The sequence below is a fragment of the Aedes aegypti genome, chromosome 2 (genome assembly GCF_002204515.2).
Source record: "Aedes aegypti strain LVP_AGWG chromosome 2, AaegL5.0 Primary Assembly, whole genome shotgun sequence".
Lineage (NCBI taxonomy): Eukaryota > Metazoa > Arthropoda > Insecta > Diptera > Culicidae > Aedes > Aedes aegypti.
Window position 1 is genome coordinate 302,216,207 of NC_035108.1, and position 21,897 is coordinate 302,238,103.

Genomic DNA, 21,897 nt, shown 5'->3' on the forward strand with positions numbered 1-21,897 from the left:
TTCTGGTAAATTTTACCAATCCATTGAAACTTCTGACCATAATGAACAGTTAGTGAGCGAAATTAGATTTGTTCGTAAACAAAATTATTGAAAAACAATATATTATTTTCAAGGTGAAAGGGCGGGGCAAAATGAGCCACCTAGATTTAAGCAAAACAAACGATGTTTTGAACATAAAAGTGCATTGCCTAAATATACCAGATTATTTTTTTACTGCACCATTACAAGTGGAACACTTTGCTAGAAAATACGTTGAACCAAGTATCGCAATTTAGTGCTAGTATAACATGGTCTGTTTACTATGAATTATGTATATTTAAAAAATAAGCCGCTAGAACCAATAATTTTAAGCAAAGCTAATACAATTTCCTTTCCAATAATGTACTCTTCACCACTAACTCTTCTCTATACTGTTTTAAATAAAAATCACTCGATTGAATGAGGTGGCTCATACTGCCCCATATGGTTGGTGACCACGTAGAAAAACATGGTTTTCCAAAAAGTTCCTGTAAACATTTGCAAGTTGATGTTAACATTAATTATCGACGTAACATGGAAGATAACATTTTATAGTACAAGTCACTTGCATTTAAACCCTAATTTTTGCTGTTTTTCTATGGCTTCCATGGCGTTTTCCTTAGGCGGCCCATATTGCCCCGATCACCCCTATTTGATACTTACAAGTAAATGGTGTAACACAGTTGAAATTGTATAATCTAATGTTTAAACTATTGCAGTCAGCTATAAGGAATTGATTAGAGCTTTGCTGGGGAGAGTCGAAAGCTTTTCGGAGTAAGGATAGACCAATGTAAGTTAAAGATACGATTAAGTTTGCTACGATTCTAACACATATTATGAATACAGCTTTTAGCGATCGTTCGTGACATCACAGCGTGCTACAAAAGACTTTCATTTACTCCTTCTCCAAACACCTATGATAAGTTCAGAAAGTCCATCAGAAATTCTTTGAGAAATTTCCCAAAGAAATTCTCAAGAAGTTATCCGTCAAAGACATTTTTAAGATATTATTGAAGAAATCCCTGAAAAAAAAATCCGGGAATTATTGCTGAATCAAGAAAAGCTAGATCAAATAATCATTTGAATCTCTAGATAAAATCCTGCAAGATTTTCTGGAGTTATTCCTTTAACAATATTGAAAAGATTTCCTGAAGAAACTTCTGTGGAAATGGTCGGAATAATTGCTGTAGTATTTGTTGGTATGAAACCTCAAATAAAATTATGAAGAAGATATGAGAATGTTGCTTGAAAAATTACTCGAGTATTGTTTGGGAAAACTGTCGGAGTAATCGTGGATGAAAAGTTGGAGAATTTTCTAGATGAATTTCTGGAGGAACTAAGGGCTCCATTTTATAAGTCGAATCGATCGACTGCAGTCACTGTCGACCAAAAAATTGGCTCGAAACGGCTCTATCACTCGAGTGACATCTGAATATGCATACTTCTTTTGATCGACAGTCAGATACGAGTCACATGAATCTACTCGATTTACAAAATAGACCCCTTAATGATGAATCACTGGTATAATTTATTAGGGAGTTTCTCAAAGAGTTTTTCATAGATTACCAGGTATAATCTATGAAAGAACTTTGGAATAATTTCTTAGAATACTCGTGTATGAATTCACGAAGGAGTTCATATGAAAATGGCTGGAGAAATAACTGACAAAAACGACGTAGGAACTTCTTGTATGAGTACAGTAGTTTCTCGATTTTATCACTGCTCGTTTTAATATCGCTTCATTACATCACTCTCGATTTTAGCACGGTTTTCTGTTCAATTTTATCACACCACAATAATTGTATGAAATTCATACATTTTGCATTGAAAAATAACCCTAAACAACCAACGTATATCTATTTGACCCATCTCTTACGTGCTTTGCATTTCTGCACCATAAAGCTCAAATTTTAAAGAAAATTATATGGAAGAAAAATACTTTTTCATTATATCACGTTTCGGTATATCATGCTAATTTGTATTTGGATCCGTGATATAATCGAGAAATTACTGTACTTCGAAAAGCCTTAAGGTGAAGATGAATCGAAGCCAAACCCCAAATTTTCAAGAGCACGGATCTGGACAACCAAACATCCGTTTAAGCTGAAAACTTAATCGATTGGTCACTCGCTGGTGGTGACCAATCGATTAAGTTTTCAGCTCAAGCAGGTATTCGGTTCTCCAGATTTGTGCTCTTGAAAATTTGGGGTTTGGCTTCGATTCATCTTCACCTTAAACGAAATTCTTCAAAAAATCTTCAATCAACCTATCTGGATTTTTTTTTAAATACTGGAAAAATCTCTGAAGCGACTTCTGGAATAACATTTTGAAGAATTTTCAGAGTCCATCCATGTGGAAATTCCTGGTTATGTATTTCGAATCAAAGTCTAGTAGTGGAAAGGAAAATAGTGACTTTGACCACATTGGTTAAAGAGAGATTTTAAACACCTTCTCCTCAAAATAGAGATTTTTAGAGACTTGCATTAAATCAAAAACCAAGTCTCTAAAACAAGACCTGCTATCCGCCCTGGGGATAACTTAACCAGCTTACGTCCCGCAACTTGCAGAAAAAAGGAAATGAAACAAGCCCTATATAAGCCTAAGAGAAATCCTAATAGCAAAGACTTGTGTGATATTGATGATAAATCTAAAACATCCACCGTTTAAATGCATTTTTCATTTATTGTTTGCAATATGTTTCCTGATAAATGTGTGTATGTTCACACAGGGATGACCGTCTATTACTGGAAAATTCTTATTGTTTCGTTTTTTTCGTCTGTCAGTATGCGAGTTAAAGTTTGACAAAAGGTAAAATGAGTAAATATAAAATCATCTAGCACGTTTGTTCTTCTCATTAAAAAAAAAACAAATCAAATTAACATAAATTCCTTTCAAAAAAAAAAAATGTAATACAGTTTCAACAACATTAATAACCTATAACTTTAAAAAGCGACTCGCTCTGGCGCTGCAATCATTCGAACAATCTGTCATCATGAGTCGCCGATCAAATGAACCCTAGATATACGCTAAGATCGATTAAGATTTCGTTCAAAAAATCGCCGTTACGTGTTTGAATAGTATTACAGTTACGTTTGAATATCTGAGAAATGAACACCACTGCGGTAGGTGTTATTGTGTCGTCGTGTTTAACTATATTTCCATTTACTTTCTTCAGTGTCGACAGTTTGACTAAAAAATCAGTAACATCATTAATATGCTTCGGGTTCGGGGTTCGGGTCAAGCTCCTCCAACAATGCGTTTGGATACGTATAGGGGATATTTGAACAAATCACACTGAGAGAGAGAGGCAGACTTTGTTCTTTCTTTGTCACTAGGTAATGTTTTGTTAGAACGGAAGACAAACGCGTTCGCGGTCCGAATTAGTTTAAGAACGTTTTTTCCCTCTAGACGGGTGTTCGACTCGCCAGTCCGACCTTTTCGGCAAAGTTTCCCAGCAGGCTGCCGAGGGCGGAGTCCGGGCCGGAATTGAACTTGAATGCAATCGTTGAGAAGTAACAGTTGTAGAACAGCGTCCGGAGCTGCGTGAGGCGTTCACGTCGTCTGCAAGCAAATAAAATTATTTAGACAATTTTTAATATTGTTTTAGGATATGTACAGTAACGGACTAAACTTTAAGACCACCTCGATAAACATTTACATATTCGCTGAATTTATGTATTTTGAGCAACACACATTTGCAGGACAGAACAAAAGCGGGTCTACCTCGTTTGACATACTGTCGTTTGGGAGAATAGCTATTGGGCATAATTCTAAAAAACTGAGGCGTCTCGTGAGCAATTCGATTACATATATATATATTTTTTAAAAGAGTGCCAAATTGATCAAACTTAAAACGTGGATTTCAGTACCGGATGTATTTCCGGTATCGGTACACCTGGAGATCACCCCAAAAGACTGAATCACAAATCGAGCACGTTTTGATTGTTGGAAGACACTTCTCGGATATTATCGACGTCAGAACCTATCGTGGCGCAAACATCGATTCGATTGAAGTGTGCCAAAGACTTTCCGTCGGGAACAACATTTGGTACCGACGCCAGCCACGGCACAATCTGGAACGGCTTATGCTACCCGAAGTTGCAATTGATTACGCGCAAAGCCTTGAAGCAGCATTGCCTGATGAGGCAGGACTGCTGGAGTAGTGTCAAAGCAGACATTGAAAGCGCAGCAGAAGGTGCCATAGGATTGGTGGAAGGAAATCGACGGAACGGTTGGTTCGACGAGGAATGTCAGACGGTTTTGGACGGCAATGTTGTTTCAGCAACGTACCCGTATCGTTCCATACAAACATAAGCTAAGGCAGCAAACCCATCTATTCCGAGATAAAAAGCACCGCATGGAAAAGTTGGAATGCGAAAAGATGGAGCAGCTGTATCATTCTCAAGAAACGAGTAAGTTCTACAAGAAACTCAATGCATCCCGCAAAGGCGTTGTGTCGCGAGTCGAAATTTGCTAGGATAAGGATGGAGGTATCTTGATGGCCGAACGTGAAGTGCTTGAACGGTGAAAGCAGCACTACACTGAATACCTGAATGGAGCAGAGACGGAAGACCAAGGCTGCAGCAAGAATGAAATTCATAGGTACAGCGGATGCGAGAGACATGCCAACTCCCACAATAGGATAAGGTAAGGATGCTATCGAAAATCCCAAGAACAACAAAGCAGTTGGAAAGGATGGTATTAGAACGGCCCGGAAAGGTTAGCTACTTGTTTGCATCGATAGATAGTCAAGATCTGGGATACAGAGCAGCTACGGGAGGAGTGGAAGGAGGAAATAATACACCCAGTATTCAAAAAGGGTGACAAGTTAGAGTGTGAGAACTATCGAGCAATCCCTATTCGTAAAGAACCAAACAGATTTGTAGGATGTTATCAAGCCGGTTTTGTGGACGGACAATCGACAAAGGATCAAATCTTTATGTTTGGACTGATCCAAAAAGTGTCGCGAATATCACGCACCACCTATACATCCATTTCAAAGCTATGATACCATCGACCGCGAAGAGCAATGGAAAATTATGGACGAGAACGGTTTTCCCGGGAAACAGACTAGACATAGACGAAATATCTGCTGGCTGGAGAACCAAGAACGATAGAGCTCACATTGGCAGACGTATGATGATCGACGGAGATGAGTCCGAGGTGGTGGATGAATTTGTCTACCTCGGATCATTGGTAACATCGGATAACAACTGCAACAGAGACATTTGTAGACGTATCATTGCTGCAAGTCGAAGCATCTCTACGGTGAACCCAAAAGTGGAAGAGTACGACAGGCGGGGCACATAAACAACATCTTGACGTGAAAAACTATAGAAGTAATGCATTTGTAATTGAGGGGCCCAGATAGCCGTAGCGGTAAACGCGTAGCTATTCAGCAAGACCAAGCTTAGGGTCGTGGGTTCGAATCCCACCGGTCGAGGATCTTTTCGGGTTGGAAATTTTCTCGACTTCCCAGGGCATAGAGTATCTTCGTACCTGCCACACGATATATGCATGCAAAAATGGTCATAGGCACAGTAAGCTCTCAGTTAATAACTGTGAAAGTGCTCATAAGAACACTAAGCTGAGAAGCAGGCTCTGTCCCAGTGGGGAAGTAATGCCAAAAAGAAGAAGAAGAAGCATTTGTAATTGCGATAGAGCAGTTTATCCTTAAGGGGCGTATTACACCGTTTTACCAACGAATGAAACCGAACATTCAAACCATCCATCACTAAGAGAAAGAATATGATGTTCTCTTCATCATAACGTTGTTGAATAAAATAATTAAACAGTAAAATGAAATTATTGACTAAAAATCACAATGATAGGTTATAGGTATAATGAAAATATTGAAATTCAACAAATTGAAGTAGATGGTCTTAAAGTTTTGTCCCTCACTGTGGTTCGATGCTTATGCGACTTACATGGCGTACAGATCCAGCTGGCTTGGGTAGTACTCGCCGTCAATGATCGTACAGCAACTGGTCGTTTGACTGGGATGATGTTGGTTAGCGTTTGGCGTGGAAGCACTGTTCGATGGTCCTGGAGTGCTGCCACCCGCTAGATGAAACAGCGACGAATGATTGCTACTGGGTTGATTAGTGTTGTAGTTCTGATTTTGTTGCTGTTGCTGCTGATGGTGGTGATGATGGTTAGGCTGGGGGTTTGAATGATTGGGACAGTTGTGTCCAGGATTCTGCTGCAGATGGGAATGCATTTCGTTTACCGATTCGGCACTGCGGTAACTTCCGGTGCCGGTTATCATTTGCCAGCTTCCGACCGACAGTGACGACGACGATTCTTGACGTTGTCTTAGTCTATTAGCACTTGGCACTGTTACAGGACTAGTTCTGTGGATAATAATGTAGTAAATGATTAGCTTGACTGATATTCTCGAAATTAGATACAAGATACTGGCATGTTTAAAATTTATATTTCGAATTATTCCAAGCATTTCTCTAGGCAGGAATTCCACAAAAATGCGCTAAATTTGGACAATCTTTTTTCCTGAAGTTCTCTTAAGGAATCGTGAAAACGTTTCTCAAGAAATTTAAAAAACAAACCTTGATTTTTTTAAGTTGTTTCGAATTCGATTCAGTAATTTCAAAGGTATCGTTTCAGATATTTTCCGAAATATTTTACCTAATTCATACAGACAAGTGGTGCTGTGATTTTTCAAGAATTAGACAAACAACTTCCCTAAGAATTGATGTTATATTATTTTAGGGCCCACAAAGAATTCAATAAGGATGTCTTCTAAAGATAAATTAATAAAAGTCCCAGAGAAGGAACTTTTATGGAAATTTTTTTTTCCGATGATACTTCAAAATTACTGCATGAAAGAAACCTGAAGTATTTTTAAAATGAATTCCAAAGGAAACTTCTTAGAAGTTTTTTTTTAAGTTCTTGGAAAATGCTTGTTGGCTAGGGTGTCAACAACTAGTATAATCTTTACGTTACGTAATCCACGGGCAATATATTATTGGAAAAAATCTTCAAAAGAGTGTTGGGTAGTCTCAACTCCGGAATGTTTGAGCACTTATTAACAGCAGATTCTGTTTGGCCAGCTTTTCAATGCTGGAAATTTATTTCATTGATTATTTAGACTAACTTAACTAACAATAGGACTTACATTTTGGTATATTCTTACATTCCCAAGAACAACTATCTCCAACTATCGACTTAGATTTTACTTTCTTTTCTCGCCATTTACACTGTTCGTAAATGATAATAGAATTCGTATATACAAGCTAAACTTCATCCGCTCAAAAATGAGTGCAGAGCGCACAAAATCGGCCTCTCTTCATGCAGCACAGATTCTGTGCAAGGAGGGCTGTACACAGTTTTGTGCAAACGGTGGTAAACAAACCGAATGAGTGAAATGCACACAGTGGAGGAACGTTTGGAATGCGGAATTCGCTTCCATTTTTGTTTTGCTTCTGAAAACATGAAAAAAACATTTCAATTTTAAAGTTTTTCAGAGATTTTTTCATTGGAATAGCCGAAGCGGAAGCAAATGGGAAAAAAACACTTTCACATTTGCGACCATTTTCCGGCTCTCGCCAGAAAAAAAATACCGTAAAACTTTTCTTCCTACCAATGGCCAACTGTTTGCTGCCGTGCGGGAGATGACTGACAGTTCCATTTCCATCGATCCGCGCACAGTCAATGGCCAACACATCGGTTACACACAGCATGAGTGCGACTTACACAGAATTTTCACTCAGCCAGCCAGTCCTGCATTGGTTGCCTTATTTTGTGTAGTTTTAACACATGCGCTGCGTGAAGCTGGCTTAGCGTGTAGCTCCTTCAATGTTGTCAGTTTCACCAAAAACATAAAACCTCCACAACAAAGAGACAGCAGGAGCAATCCCTGGAAAAATCTTAGTGAAAAATCTGGAGGAAATTATTGGAGATTTCTTTAAGGAATCTCTGGTCGAAATCAGTGAGGTAGTCATGATAGGATTCCTAGTAAAAATATCGTGACATAATTCTGAAAGAAATCCGTATGAAATGGCTTGAAGAATTACTTTAAAAATCGCAGTAGAAATTTCTTTTTAAGATTTATTTTATTAATTAAACAAATTTCTCTAATAAAATTGACACTAATAAGACTTAGTCATGAATTAAACTAACTCTAGTACAATCTACTATCTCTTACTCAATATTCCATGTCTCGCTATCGAGTTAGAGAGCCATAGAAAACCAAGTTTTTTACTGACTAACTCGATGGTCCCATGGATCGCATTTGCATTGGTTTGTTCTGTAAATCAATACTTCTCTAACTCGATAGTTCCTTCAATACCGAGTTATGGAGGGTTGATAGTATAATCATTTATGGATTTTATAGAAAGTATTCCTATAGAAATATTTGGATGATATCTTGGTGTGACAACTGGAGAAATAGGTAGAAGTATTATTGGAGAAATCTCAGAAAGAAATCCCCATATAATACGTGGGAAGGTTTTTGAAGTAATCGCTGTAGAAATAATTGGAGGTATTAAAGTTTAACTGCTGAAGTAATTCCTGAAGACATTCTGGAGGAATGCATCTAAGCATCCCTTGACAAAATTGCAGCACAAATATCTGTGAGACTTGCTAAAGGAATCCTTAGAGAAATTTCTGCAGAGATCTTTTAATGCCTTCCTAGACAACATTCTGGAGCATCTATAAAAGAAGTCCTGAATAAACTGGAACAGCCTAGTAGGAATCTTTGGAGTCTTAAAATTAAAACGGGATTCACTACATGAATAAATAGGTAAAATACAGGCTATCGACATGAATGAATACACCATCTTCTATGGTAACAGAGGGCCTTGTCAGATAGATCGGGCCCGGGACATCCTGTCTACTGCGAATCACAGCAGTTGATATAGGGTTATGTCCATGGTCAGGTAAAAACTGACTATGAAGACTAGTTTGCTCATCAGAGGCTTATCATTACATTGCAAACAACCATTATAACAAATAGTAACCAAGTCTCAAAAAATAGAATTGCTATCAACCCAACCTGGGTGGAGCGCAGGAAAAAATATCCTACACACTTCTTTGTAGGTTCTGAAACCTTATGGGTGTAACGTAAGTTTTTAGAAACTAGAATTTTACAACCTGAATGAATGAATGCCCATAAACCTACCTTCTTGGTTGAGGTGACCATTGAATATTGTGATTCGAGCTATCATGAGATATGCATCCAATACTGCTACTACTTTCATGACTATGCGCTGCAAATCCGTTATTGCTGAAATTGAAAGGATACATTTTTAAAAATCTAACTCTAACAGCAAAGCAATAATCTGCCTACCCATTGTACGAGTTAACACTATCGTCTCCATTACAACTGTGTGCACCACCATGCCTCCCATTGCCGACGCAGTTTGCGATTGCTATACTATTGCTTGCTGCACCACCGGTTAATCCGATCCCGGCACTGACGCACGTTTGCGTATCGTGCATCGAAGAGCTTCTCCCGCTTGTATAACTGGACACCGAGTTCAGCGAGACACTGGAACCACGGCTCTCGCCATCCAACAGCAAACCGTCCAGCATACTGTCGCTATCGGTTCTGATTACGTCTATACTACTGCTGCCGCTGCTGTGCTGGCTTCGGAATCTGTAATCGGAGCATAGAACCATTAGCTATCATCTCCCGCGCAATTCTAACTCATGATGATAACTAAAAATTACTACTTAAGTTACACTCCTCATTTTTTTATTTGGACCCCTAGAAGTAATTGTGAAAAATTAAAAAGAATCAATCAACTCTACACTGAGGAAACGGGAAGTATGAGAATAAGAAACAAATATGGATATCATACGCTTTCATTTGACAATTTAACGGATTAACACTTTCCTAACATTGGTGAAAATTAGTCATATTCCTTTAAAAAGCACATATGAATTGTAATGGAATGAAAACATACGAAGTAGCTAATGAGACTCCAAGAAAACCATAAGAAATTCCATCGATACAATATCATAAAATCCAAATGAACAAATTTTGTGGGTGCAACTTAAGATTATCAAGATTGAAAATTGATCACATTAATCTGCATCCAGCACCACTCACCTATGAGTTAAGACACTATATTCCTCGTCGACGATATATTTGAGTATGTAAAAACAGAAGTAGAATATGACCTCGCCCTTGTTCAACCGATCGGGCAGGTTGTGACCGAACAGCAGCCAATCGTACGCAATCGTGAAATAGAGCATCTGTGCCGCATCCAGCGACTGATGAATTGCACCATCCGCCCAGAGGGAAATCCTCAACAGCGAAACGAAGAGTGGCGTTCGGTCCCAACCGCTGATACAGTGAACCAATATCCCCGAACTGCTCTCCTGTAGATACTTGAGCAGCAGTCGGAGGTAGTTCTGAGTGATCTTCACCAAATCCCACTGTTTGTAGTTGGTCCAGTCGATGTTCAGCTGAGCAGTGACGGAATCGTCCGGAACCCGTATTCCCGCATCCACGTACGATTGATTCCAGTCGAATATCAGTCCCTCCCCGTGGCAGTTGTTGTCACGGTACTCCCGGAAGAATTCGCAACCGGGATAAGGCAGTGCAAGTATTTTGAAAAAGCTATACCGATTCTCTTTGTCCACTTTCTCCGACGACGTCACGTTCAACCAGAACTTCACTTTTTTGTTCTCCACCATGAAATCGATGATGGTGCCGACGTTGAGCGCTTTCAACAGTCGGATGTCTTTCCGGCGCAACCGCCCGAACAGGGGCCAGTCCTTGGAATCTGGTTCGTCCGATGAGGATTCTTCTTGCGCCTCGTACGCTTCATCTGGTGATGAAAAATAAGAAAGCATTGTAGTATTGAACTCATCGCTGGTACGCTATTTCTGGACTGGTAGCATTAGAGATAAAAATAGTTTATAATCCATATTATCTACAATGACTTTTGTTTTAAGTATTTGCGCACCACTTTATGACAATTTTCTAAAGTTAGGCCGAATATTAGAATATCTAATAAAGGATCCATAGAGATCTCCTGCATCATACCAAACAAAAACCGAAATGAGACCACAAAAAACTAAAGACCGAACAAAAAGATTTAACAGGAACCAAGATTTGCAGTAAGGCATCCTTCAAGAATTTGACCAAAAATTTCTCTAAGGCCATGTCGAAGAATTCCTTTATAGAATTTATCCACTTATGTATTTTTCATGATTTTCTTCAAGAATTCATCAAACATTTGTTCAGGAGTTTTCCCACTCTCCTTTCTGAATCCATCCATTGATTATTTTACGGATTTCTCAAGGAGTTCCTGCAAGATTTTCGATTCGGGTCCGTCAAAAATTCGACCACTTATTTCTCTCACGTTAGCTTCAGAAATTGCTCTAAAGATTTTTAAGAGATTCCGCCATAAATTTCTAAAATAGATCATAGCAGTTGTTGTGGTGATTTTTCGGTGAAACTGGCAACACTGAACAATAGTGTGCAGATAGTGGAGGTGAAGAATTTGCAGTAAGTGGTGTCTGTCGGCGGGAGTTAAAACTTTTGTAAAATATGGATATGCACACTAAAATGTAATTTAAAATAGTTTATAATATGATAAATAAATGAATTTTTCAGCATTGAAGCTGCTTAACGAAAAAGCTGCTATCAATAGGTGTTTCGTCCGAACAAAAGTGTCTCCGCCAACAGCAGCCTTCTATGAATTTCTCTAATTATTACGATGAATATCTCCAGAAATTCTAGACAAAAATTAATAGAGGTATTTTTTTCAGTAATTTCTTCTTGGAATTTGTCTACAACTCATCCAATGTATCGTCCACGGTTTTCCTTAGTAAACGAAACCCTGGACAATATTATGCAGGATTTTCTACAGGTATTCTTGGGAAACCTTAAGTTTAACCCTTTCTTCTCCATTGTAGCTCCAGAGCTCCAATGATTTTCGACAAGTTCGAGGCAAACCGAATCAGGTGGGGATTGCTCATCAAACCTTCCGGTCCGCCTCATAGTTACGTACTATTTGGTGCTGGGTGTAGCTCTTGTTTTTCCAGCTGTATTGAAAAGCATGAGCCATAGTCTTTGGCATACAATCGGATCTTTCTTTAGCAGAAAAGAACCGAAATGTCTATCGACGACCGGTGATTGCTAATATCTGCTAGCAATCACCGTTCGTCGATAGACGAGAGCTTGTCTTGAAACGTTCATCGCTTCAAGCTAGTTGAAAAACTGAATTCACTGATTGCCTGTCGATCACAGCCGAACTAGGCATAAATCGTATACATACATCTGAATCTACATGTCTCCGATGTATTACATCGTTCCAGGTGGGAGTTATCTGATATGTGAATATGGTACCATAACAGAATTTTCCATCTGAACGAAGTGATAAATCATAATATTCCGCAAACTGTATCACACATCTACAGAATGTATTGCGTGAAGTTGAGACACAGCAGAGTATTGGGTACCCAGGACCAAGTCCCTGCCGGGTAGCGCGAAATTGATGAGCGATAGACAATAGAATCAACAACACTTCCATAAGGGATGGTAAGCATGTGACTATTGTCGAAACTATATTTATTAAACGGATCATGAAACTAGGACTGAAATTATAATGATGATAGATTATCAACTTTCCTTTCGTCGTGCTATTTGTTAACGTTAGAATCACCAAACTGATTGGTTTCCCACTACATACACCAATACAACAGCACGAAAACTGAAGTATTATAATCGCGCGTTGAAACTTATTCAATATCCATATATTACATCAATAGTGAATTCTTGTATATAGCTAGTATAAATAACAGAAGCATCAACTTCTTAAACATTCTTTAACTGAAAACAGGATGCTTGTTTTATCAAACATGCTCAATCTGCACCTAAAATCTCGGATCCAAATAGTTTTCTAAATAAAAATTGTGTCTAAATAAAACGTGTAGGCCAACAAAACATAATTGAGTAGGAGTTTACAAGTTACTTAGCACATGAAAAACAGTTTAAATTAATCTATTAGTAGATCAACACTAATGCTCACATTTTTATATTCTCATTTCATCATGGTCCTCATTGCTCGAGCGGAGACGAACACCCAGGAGATAGAAAAAATCGACAGCGCTACGATAAGGAAACGTAACAGATGAGAAACTATCGATACATTTATCAATTATAAAACCCCGTTTTAATGTCAAACTCATTGAAAGCTAATGGGATTTTGACGGTTCGATTGGCGGCTTACCGCCTACACGCATTTCTCCCTTTCAGGATCTCTACTCACAACAATAATTATTTAACACAAAACTAATATCAGATGGGCCGCCATTCTGTGGAGTGGTGTGGCCCCTTCCTTTCCTTGTTTTCTTATCTTTCCAGAACAACCGAAATGAAGAAGGAAACCTCCTAGCCATTGTGAAGAAGTGATGTCACAACAGGAAGATGAGCATACCCGGCACGCAAATATTCCCACCTTAAGGTCGTTAACACGTAGAAGGTCGTAAATCGGTGCAATACATTTTGATTACATGGATAATAATAACTATTTACACCCTTGACAGAACTGCCTATCTCAAAAATAGGTAGAAGGGCGGGACGATGGTGCGAGCCTACCCACTCTGTCATCGGTGGGCGTCGGGCGTGCTAACTGGTATAGCATGGCCTATGGGGCTCTGCCTGCACAAATCATGTTTTCTTTCTCTTTCCCTTTTTGTGAATTTGCTAACAACAATGCCATTAAAGTAAATCCAATACAAGAATGCAGTGCAGAACCTCATAACGCCTTTTTCGGTAAACGTATTTCCCAGCGTGGGGGTTTATAGGGATGTTTGTGTAAACAACGCAGATTGGCCATGGCTAGGGGGTGCGATGGCCCAGATAGCCGTAGCGGTAAACGCGCAGCTATTCAGCAAGACCAAGCTGAGGGTCGTGGGTTCGAATCCCACCGGTCGAGGGTCTTTTCGGGTTGGAAATTGTCTCGACTTCCCAGGGCATAGAGTATCTTCGTACCTGCCACACGATATACGCATGCAAAAATGGTCATTGGCATAGTAAGCTCTCAGTTAATAACTGTGGAAGTGCTCATAAGAACACTAAGCTGAGAAGCAGGCTCTGTCCCAGTGGGGACGTAACGCCAGAAAGAAGAAGAAGAAGAAGAAGGGGGTGCGTTGATATTAGCAGATTAGCAAGTTCGAGGCAAACCGAATTAGATGAACACAAAGCAATAGTTCCTCATCTATCCGACAAATCCAATAGTCAACTAATTGTATCAATAGTAAAACTATTGATAAACAATCACTTTACTATTAAAAAAACTATTTTAAAAATTATACCGAAAAACTTAGGCCATTTGAAACATTGCATCAAGCACATGAAATTCTAGTGAAATCCATGGAGGAATTCCATGAGAAATCGCCGGATGAATTAATAAAGGAATCGAGGAAAAATCTCAATAGGTTATGGAGGAAATTCGTTTATCAATTCCTAAGAGAATTGATGAAAAAAATATTGAAAAAAAAACTGTGATAATCCCAGAAATTACTCCAGAGATTCCTCCTAAGAATTCTTCAGGAAGATCTCCAGAAATGAATTTCTGTAACAAATTTTGATGAATTCTTGCAAAGATCTCTAACAAACTCTCTACAGTATGGCCCATAAAAAATGCGAAAATTGTTTGAACGTGAATTTAGCATCAACAAGCGTTATTTTCATTGTTTTTGATGGTGAATGTAATTTCTGATTATTGTAGTTTATTCTGACACAACTTCGCTATCCAGAACAATTTTTATCATATTTTTCTTACTGTCCTAAATAATGTAATAAAGCAAACAAGTTCTAAGGTTTTTTTCCGCCCAAAGCTAGAAACAGCGTCTGATTGTCGTATACTCTGGTCACAGACAAACAGACGTCACACTCTCACTGCTATCCATCGACCAACTTTTTAACGATCGATTCGAATATATGGTAGGTGGTCAATCGACCACCCGCAGCGCTCGCGTCGTATTTGTTCGTGTTTGACGTTTACACACTACCACCACCTGTTGGTTCATCGGCCACCTACAGTGTTTTTAGCATTGGGCGTACATGTTTTCGCGACTATGATTTTGATCGCGATTTGTTCTAAGTGTTACGTCTGTTTCTCTGTGCTCTGGTGATAAACTTCCAACCTTCAAAAATCACACTTTATTGTTGAAACCTTTAGTTTGTTTGGTATCAGAGGATGGAGGAGTTCTTAGAGAACGTGTTTTTCATGATCACAATAAAATATTTTGCCAGGGTCATAGTCTTGAGGGCATTTGTGTCTTGATTTGATATGTCTTTATTTTTTGTTAAATTTGAATTAAAATTGAATACGGAGGCCTATAACAGATTTTTGAGGATGAAATTTGTTCCTTCGGTTAGAGACCACTTATATGAATACTAGCTCACAGGTTTTGAGCAAAACGGAGCCGTTTATCACACTTAGATGAAGGTTCAATCAAAGCTCTCAATAATGAGCCGTTTTTTCGCAAATATGTTTAAGTCTCCAATTACCCAGGTATAAACCAATTCTATCATTTCATATGGGCGTATGCTGAAGACAAGGCCTGTGAAGAATCTCACGCCATCGTTGATGTTTTAGAAGCTTCCATCACACAGATATTGAACTTGATGTCCGCATGATCAAATTTGAAGGTATGCTTCCAATTCCTCTTTTGTGAGGTAAAAGTAACAGATAAAAATCATGTCCAAAGCAAAAAACTGAGCCTAAATAGATTAAACAATACAAGTAATGAATAATATTTATGTTTCATTAACATTTTCTATGTAAAAACTACTATAAAACATGATATGGGCCATACTGTAACTTTTGAGGAAGTCATGGAGGATTTTCTAGATACATTTTCAAGACAATCATTAAAAAAAAATCTTATTACTGGATATATCCTGTAAGATTGACTGATTGAATTACTAGAGAAACATTGTAAAGAATTAATTTTTTTTTTCATCAACAGGCTTAGTTACCCCAATGATATTGTTAATCCCTGAAGAAATTTGTGTAGGAATGTTCGGAAGTACTAGCTGGCGTGAAACACAAAATTAAATTTTGAAGAATCCATGGTGACTTTGATTGAAAACTTACTCGAGAATTGTTCAAAAAAATCTGAAAAGTACGAGGTTGGTGGTTGGAAAAATTTATAGAAAAAAATCTAGAGGAACCTAATGGTGTATCCCTGATCGAATTTATTGAGTAATTCTCTGAAGAGTTCTTAATTAGACTTCCTGGAAAAATCATTGGAAGAACTTTAAAGCAATTGCTGAGCCAAACCGTGGATGAATTCATGTACTCTTGTAGAGATTCCTGAAAATATCCCTTGATATTTTTTGCCAAATCTTTGAAGATGTCTCAGAAAAACTATTGGAAGATACTCTAAAGTAATTACTGGAGATATCGGTAGAGGAATTTTAATAAAAAAATCTCCAGAGTAGTCTGGTAGAATTATCAGAAAAATCCCTGTAGAAATTATTAGAAGTCCTTTGGCAGTTGTGTTAGATTATCACGGCCTTTATCAGGAGAAATGTCTTTAATTATGCGTTGAAAAATCTCTGGAGAAATTTTTCGGGACGAATTCTTTTAAGGAATTGTAACAAATTTCTAGAACACGTGAAAGTTTTGCAGAACAAATCTCCAGAGTGATCGCTAGAATTACTGAAGCTTTTTCTCGAGAAATCTGAGAAAAAATTTCTGAAGAACAATTGCGTACACGCAGAGAAAACATACCTTTTTGTTTCAAAAATAAATATTATTGAAATATTTTTTAAAAATTACAATTATTTTTGTTGAATACAAATATTAAATTTTGTTGTTCCAAAAATTTTAATGGTTGGTTTTACACCAAACTGATGAGAACATAAGTTGCGTAGATTCAATAAAATATTTTTTTGATTGTTGGCATAATCTGTTTCGTTTTCAAAAAAAGTTTTTTGGTTTCAAAAAACCCTATTACTTACACACATACATATTTATTATATGAGAGTGTGTATGCTTTGTTTTCGCTATTATGTACGCACGGCTTGTCAGACGCCATTTCCAACTCAAAATGGATTCAACAGAAGAAGTTTTGGTTATGGACTTGAGAAAGTTAGTGACTGTTATTTTTTTGCTGAGTTTTGGACTCTAAGAAGAAATTATCAATCGTCTTCTGGGTAAGAAATTGTCTTGTTTCCATGTAACTATCTGATATAAAAACTTATACGCATTGTTCGATTGTTTCTCTCTAGAAAATCAATACTATCTTGAAATTCTGAAAATCCTGGAACGGAAGGAAATTGAAGAATTGATACCGCCGCCATTTCTGGTTGACCGGACGAATTGCATGCATAGATTGAATGTTTGGAGAATTTCACCAGGTATAAATAAACGGATGAAGTGTTTTAACAAAAGGAATAATAATTGTATTTTTCTATGTATCATAAGATTTCCACAGATTGTTATTCAACCGCATCACCGGTGGTAGGAGAAAGTAATCTGAATCCATCACTCGTGAACGGTGCACTGCAAATTACTTGCTGACTGCGTCTACAAAATGCATAAATGGCTAAAGTAATTTTATTAATCAGAGTTTATAGGAAGGCAATAACTCATCTGGTGATTATTTCTAAATCAGATGTAAATAAAATCTAAATGGAGAGAAAATAGTCTTTTTATTTATGATCATTTCAAATAAAATAGAAAATAATGAAAATACATCCTACATAAATAAAAAATTAAATATTGAATCAAAAACGTACTTTTTTGTTTTTAAAAATACTTTTTTTGGTTCAAAATATAGAAATTTTTAAAGCAACACAGTTATTTTTCGTTTCAACATAAGGTATTGTATTAACAAATATATTTATTATGAATTCAAAAAAATATTTTTTGTTCGTGTTGACGACTGATTCTAGAAACAAAAAAATATTTTTTTGACACAACAAGGTTTTGTTGTTGAATTCAAAAAAATATATTATTAGCCGAGAAATGATATTTTTTTCTGTTGATTTCAATACAGAATATTATTGATTTTAAAAATCATTTCTCTGCGTGTAAGAGTCTCTGAATGTTTGAATGTATCTCTGAAGCCTCTAGAATTTCGCATAAGTTTTCACTGCAAGGGTACAGAGGTAAATAGTGACCTTTTTGATTGAAAAAGACGTCAAAATGAAAAAGAAAGTGTACAGATTTTCCGCTAAACATATAATTTTTATAAAATTCAATTAAAAGAGACCTGATACCAGCTCAGGTATCAAACTTACCTCCCGGTTCCGGTGGTGTGGCTTCCGCTGCGTACGCAAAGTATTCAAATCCGGACCGCCCGTAGATTTCCGGCCCTCCGGACAGAGTGGCCGATCGACAGATGTATTTCCCGTTGTACAGAATAACTGGCAGTGGAAAGCGTGCACGACATCGTGCCAGGCGTGCCCTCAAAATCAAATACCGTAACCGCTGGGCGTCCAGTTTTCCATCGACAATCACCTGATCCCGGTTCGGTGGGGAAGCTCTAGAATCCGAACTGCCCCCATTTCGCGGAGCGCTCGGATTGGAAGCTTCCTTTGGATGGTACTCGCCGTAGGTATCGGTGACGTTCTGCCCGAAAGGGTAGACCCTCTTGACTTCCTGCTCTGGGATTAGCAATTTTGCGGGGTAATGGGCTGAGAGTTCACCGTTCGGGTTCGGGATATCGACTACGCTGTAGTCCATTCGCATCAATACTCCACATCGATGCACGATTTCATCGCCCTAGAAAGATTTGAAGGATTATTTTTAACGTTCTGTACATTTTAATTAATACCCCTCTCATGCCAAAACAGGACGTTTAGATAACGGATGCAATGAACTGTTGATGGGAAACCTATCGCTTGTTATGTTACGGAGGTATAAACAAAAACTCCAAAAAGGTTTCATGTAGAGAGAAGTATCCTTTTCCGGTACTTTCAGTCCCTCTGCAATGGGAATATTCTCAATATATTAAACTTATCACCACATTATCCCCAACTATGCTAATCAGTTTTCTATTGTGGTGCTTTCTTCAAAGGGCAAATTGTCCACTGAAAGCATTAATATGCCGGTGTCCTTTTAGAATAAAAGGTACAAATGTGGAGGCAATATACGTACACTTTACATGCAGCCTAATGTCGCATGTACGTATATTGCCTCCACTATAGTATTTTTATGCATTATCAAATACGGGCTTATGTTGCTGGGCAAGAACAAAGCTTCTTCGAGATGCGTTGAGCTTATTAAATTTCAATTTATATATAAAAAACCTTTTATGATACATTGAAATCAAATCAATCATAATTCAGAAAAGTTGTTAGACACATTCTAAACCATAATTTAGCGTATTTTGTGTTTAGCACCTCGACCGGCAGCTTATTTTTTTCCCGCTAAAAAATATTGAAATCGCAATAACTTTTTTGTTTCTCAATATTTTTGCACCATTTTTTTACAAGATCTAGTTTAGTTACTTCTAGTTGAAGAATTCGTATCGATATTAATCATTGGTGATCTAGTCTTGAAGATATGCTGATGTTCCTTGGGGGACCGACATTTTCTTTTTTTTTATGGTATTCAGTTGGAGCTGCCTGACAGCTTAACTTGTCAAGGCTGAACCCTCGGTCTAGCTTTTGCCAAGTTTCCCCTCTACCAGACGGACTAGGCTATGGTGCCCACATGAACACAGTTTTTTATTCGTATTGTGACGTGGTAGTTTTTGAAAAATACACATATTCTCTTGCTTCTGAGAAAATGAAGCATTGTGAAAATCAGCAGCTCCATCAGAATTTGTTTGAAATAGTAGTGTAGTAGTGTCATTCATTACTAATACTGTCGTGAACCAGTTTTACGGAAATGGTCATATTTCTGAAGATTTCCAACCAATCTTAATGCGTCCGGTGGCATTCAACTTCCTATTGGTTCTAGTTTGTAGGAAAATCGTAAACATTTATCTAACTTCACACCGCACAAAAATACAAGCGACAGAAAAAATGACATTTGGACATGACCTCAGAAAATCCGGAACATCTCTGGTATCCAGTAGCCAATATGCATGGCCAAGAAAGTTTCAAAAACTGTTCAAAAAAGTAAAGCATCAAAAAATAACGAAAAATTAAAAAAAAAATCAGGTTTTCCCATATAATTGTGTTGCGTAGACTGTAGACCAAAGCAATAGTGACCAAATTTTGCACATGTTGCATGGGGCCCCAAATGGGTCTGAACCGTCGTATTGTTAATATGTACTACATCTGAATATTTGGCTGATATTAGCTATTTACATGCATCGCTAATCTCAAATATGTCTTATCGGGTTTTCTGGCACCACAAAACTTTATCTGCGCCCAGTACAGGTGTCATGATAAGAAATTTACGAAAATATCCTCAGTATCAAGACACTCAAAGCAGTGTGCAAGTATCAGCAAACTTCTCAACGTTCAACTTACAGCAAAACAAACCGAGATTTGGCGTCATCGGTCTTTTGAATGGAAAGTTAAATGAAAACACAAATGTAATAATATAAACTATAATTGCTCCATAAACTGTTAAACAATGTATGAGTGACGCATTACTGATTAGAGGCATTGCATTTAGATCCATGTAAGGGCAAATACACACTTAATAAGCCTTATTAGATTGCATGGGGGTTTGTTTTCAGAAATTATTACGTTCAAAAAGTAACAAAACAAATATAATCCCTCTTGTGTGTATGAGGCACATTCGCATTCTAAAAATAAAAGCACTTTCCTTGCCGCGCACTGACGGACATAGGCGTTGGCAGAGCTTAGCTTTATTTTAATATAAATCAAGCGAGTTTTAAGATTGGTGTTTTTCCACTAATGGACAGGCAATATTTTAATGTAATGATAAGAAAAAAGCATTTGAAATAAATTATTATAGAAAATTGTGCTATAATCATTCGTATAAAATGAAAAGTGTAGGATAGTTCCCAAATTTCTAAAAAAAAACAGCTCTTGATTATGCCACGGGTATATGGTAGGTGTAAGTTGCAGAATGATGATTTTTACAAGACGATAAACTATTAACCTAGTTGAAAGAAAGCCGGTTAGTTGAACTTTACGTCGGTTTAAGGAAACGTACGGATAGATTAATTGAAAAATGTCAAGTAAGAGTAAACTTTTCAGAACTAACAAAAGACTGACTTTAAGAAAATTAAAAACAAAGATATTGAAAAGTTATTTATGCAGATACAAATTTGACTTTTTCATTTTTTATCAGATTAATAAACATTGCTCATCGTGTACAGCGATTCAAATCAGTAACAAAAAACTATTACAACAAATTTATGTGAACTACAAAATTAGTTGAAAATCGTGATTATCAAAACCAATAGGTATTACTTCCCTCCCCAGCAGCTGCCACTGATCGGTTAACATTATACACAGCACAAAGGATCAACAAGAATAACCGCATGAGGTGGACACGCTTAATTTTATAATATGTATATCGTGCGCGATCAAAGTTCGCCCCGCAATGAAAACAGAAAGTAAAATTCGAATGTAAACATAACAAAGGCGGAAGGGCACCCCCCTCTTGGAGGTCTCGTCGTCTGGGTGTTCGCTGGGGGGAGCACCCCCTTTGCGCGAACACACAAAGAAGAAGCATCAGCTTGCTTACGAGGTGGGAAGACATTGCACTTTGGGCCGGATAGAAAAATTACAGGGCTGTAACAAAAATCTTAAAATCATATCCGCGAAAATCGCGACTGGAGAAATTCGATTCGCGCCAAGAAACACCAATCCGCGCCGAAAAAAAAATCTTTTTCATTGACATCTTTACTATTCATTATACAAAAAATGTGAAAACGTGCATGATCAAAAATTAGTTTTTAATGGTATTTAAAGTGAATATTTTCGCCTTATCTTAAAGTATCTACCATTGAGCA

General features: G+C 37.6%; 1 protein-coding gene across 1 annotated transcript in view; it reads right to left on the minus strand.

Annotated features, from left to right (window-relative positions):
• Window positions 1-2,680: 2,680 nt before the first annotated feature.
• LOC5574483 (myotubularin-related protein 14) overlaps window positions 2,681-21,897 on the minus strand; it is a 36,896-nt gene continuing 17,679 nt past the window's right edge. Inside the window, exons 2-7 of the mRNA XM_021845553.1 lie at window positions 18,254-18,737; window positions 10,091-10,814; window positions 9,326-9,634; window positions 9,158-9,262; window positions 5,946-6,371; window positions 2,681-3,579 (exon numbers count right to left, since the gene is read on the minus strand). Of these exons, the coding sequence (XP_021701245.1) occupies window positions 3,423-3,579; window positions 5,946-6,371; window positions 9,158-9,262; window positions 9,326-9,634; window positions 10,091-10,814; window positions 18,254-18,737 (2,205 nt within the window). The 3' untranslated portion in view covers window positions 2,681-3,422. The remainder of the gene's footprint in view (window positions 3,580-5,945; window positions 6,372-9,157; window positions 9,263-9,325; window positions 9,635-10,090; window positions 10,815-18,253; window positions 18,738-21,897) is intronic.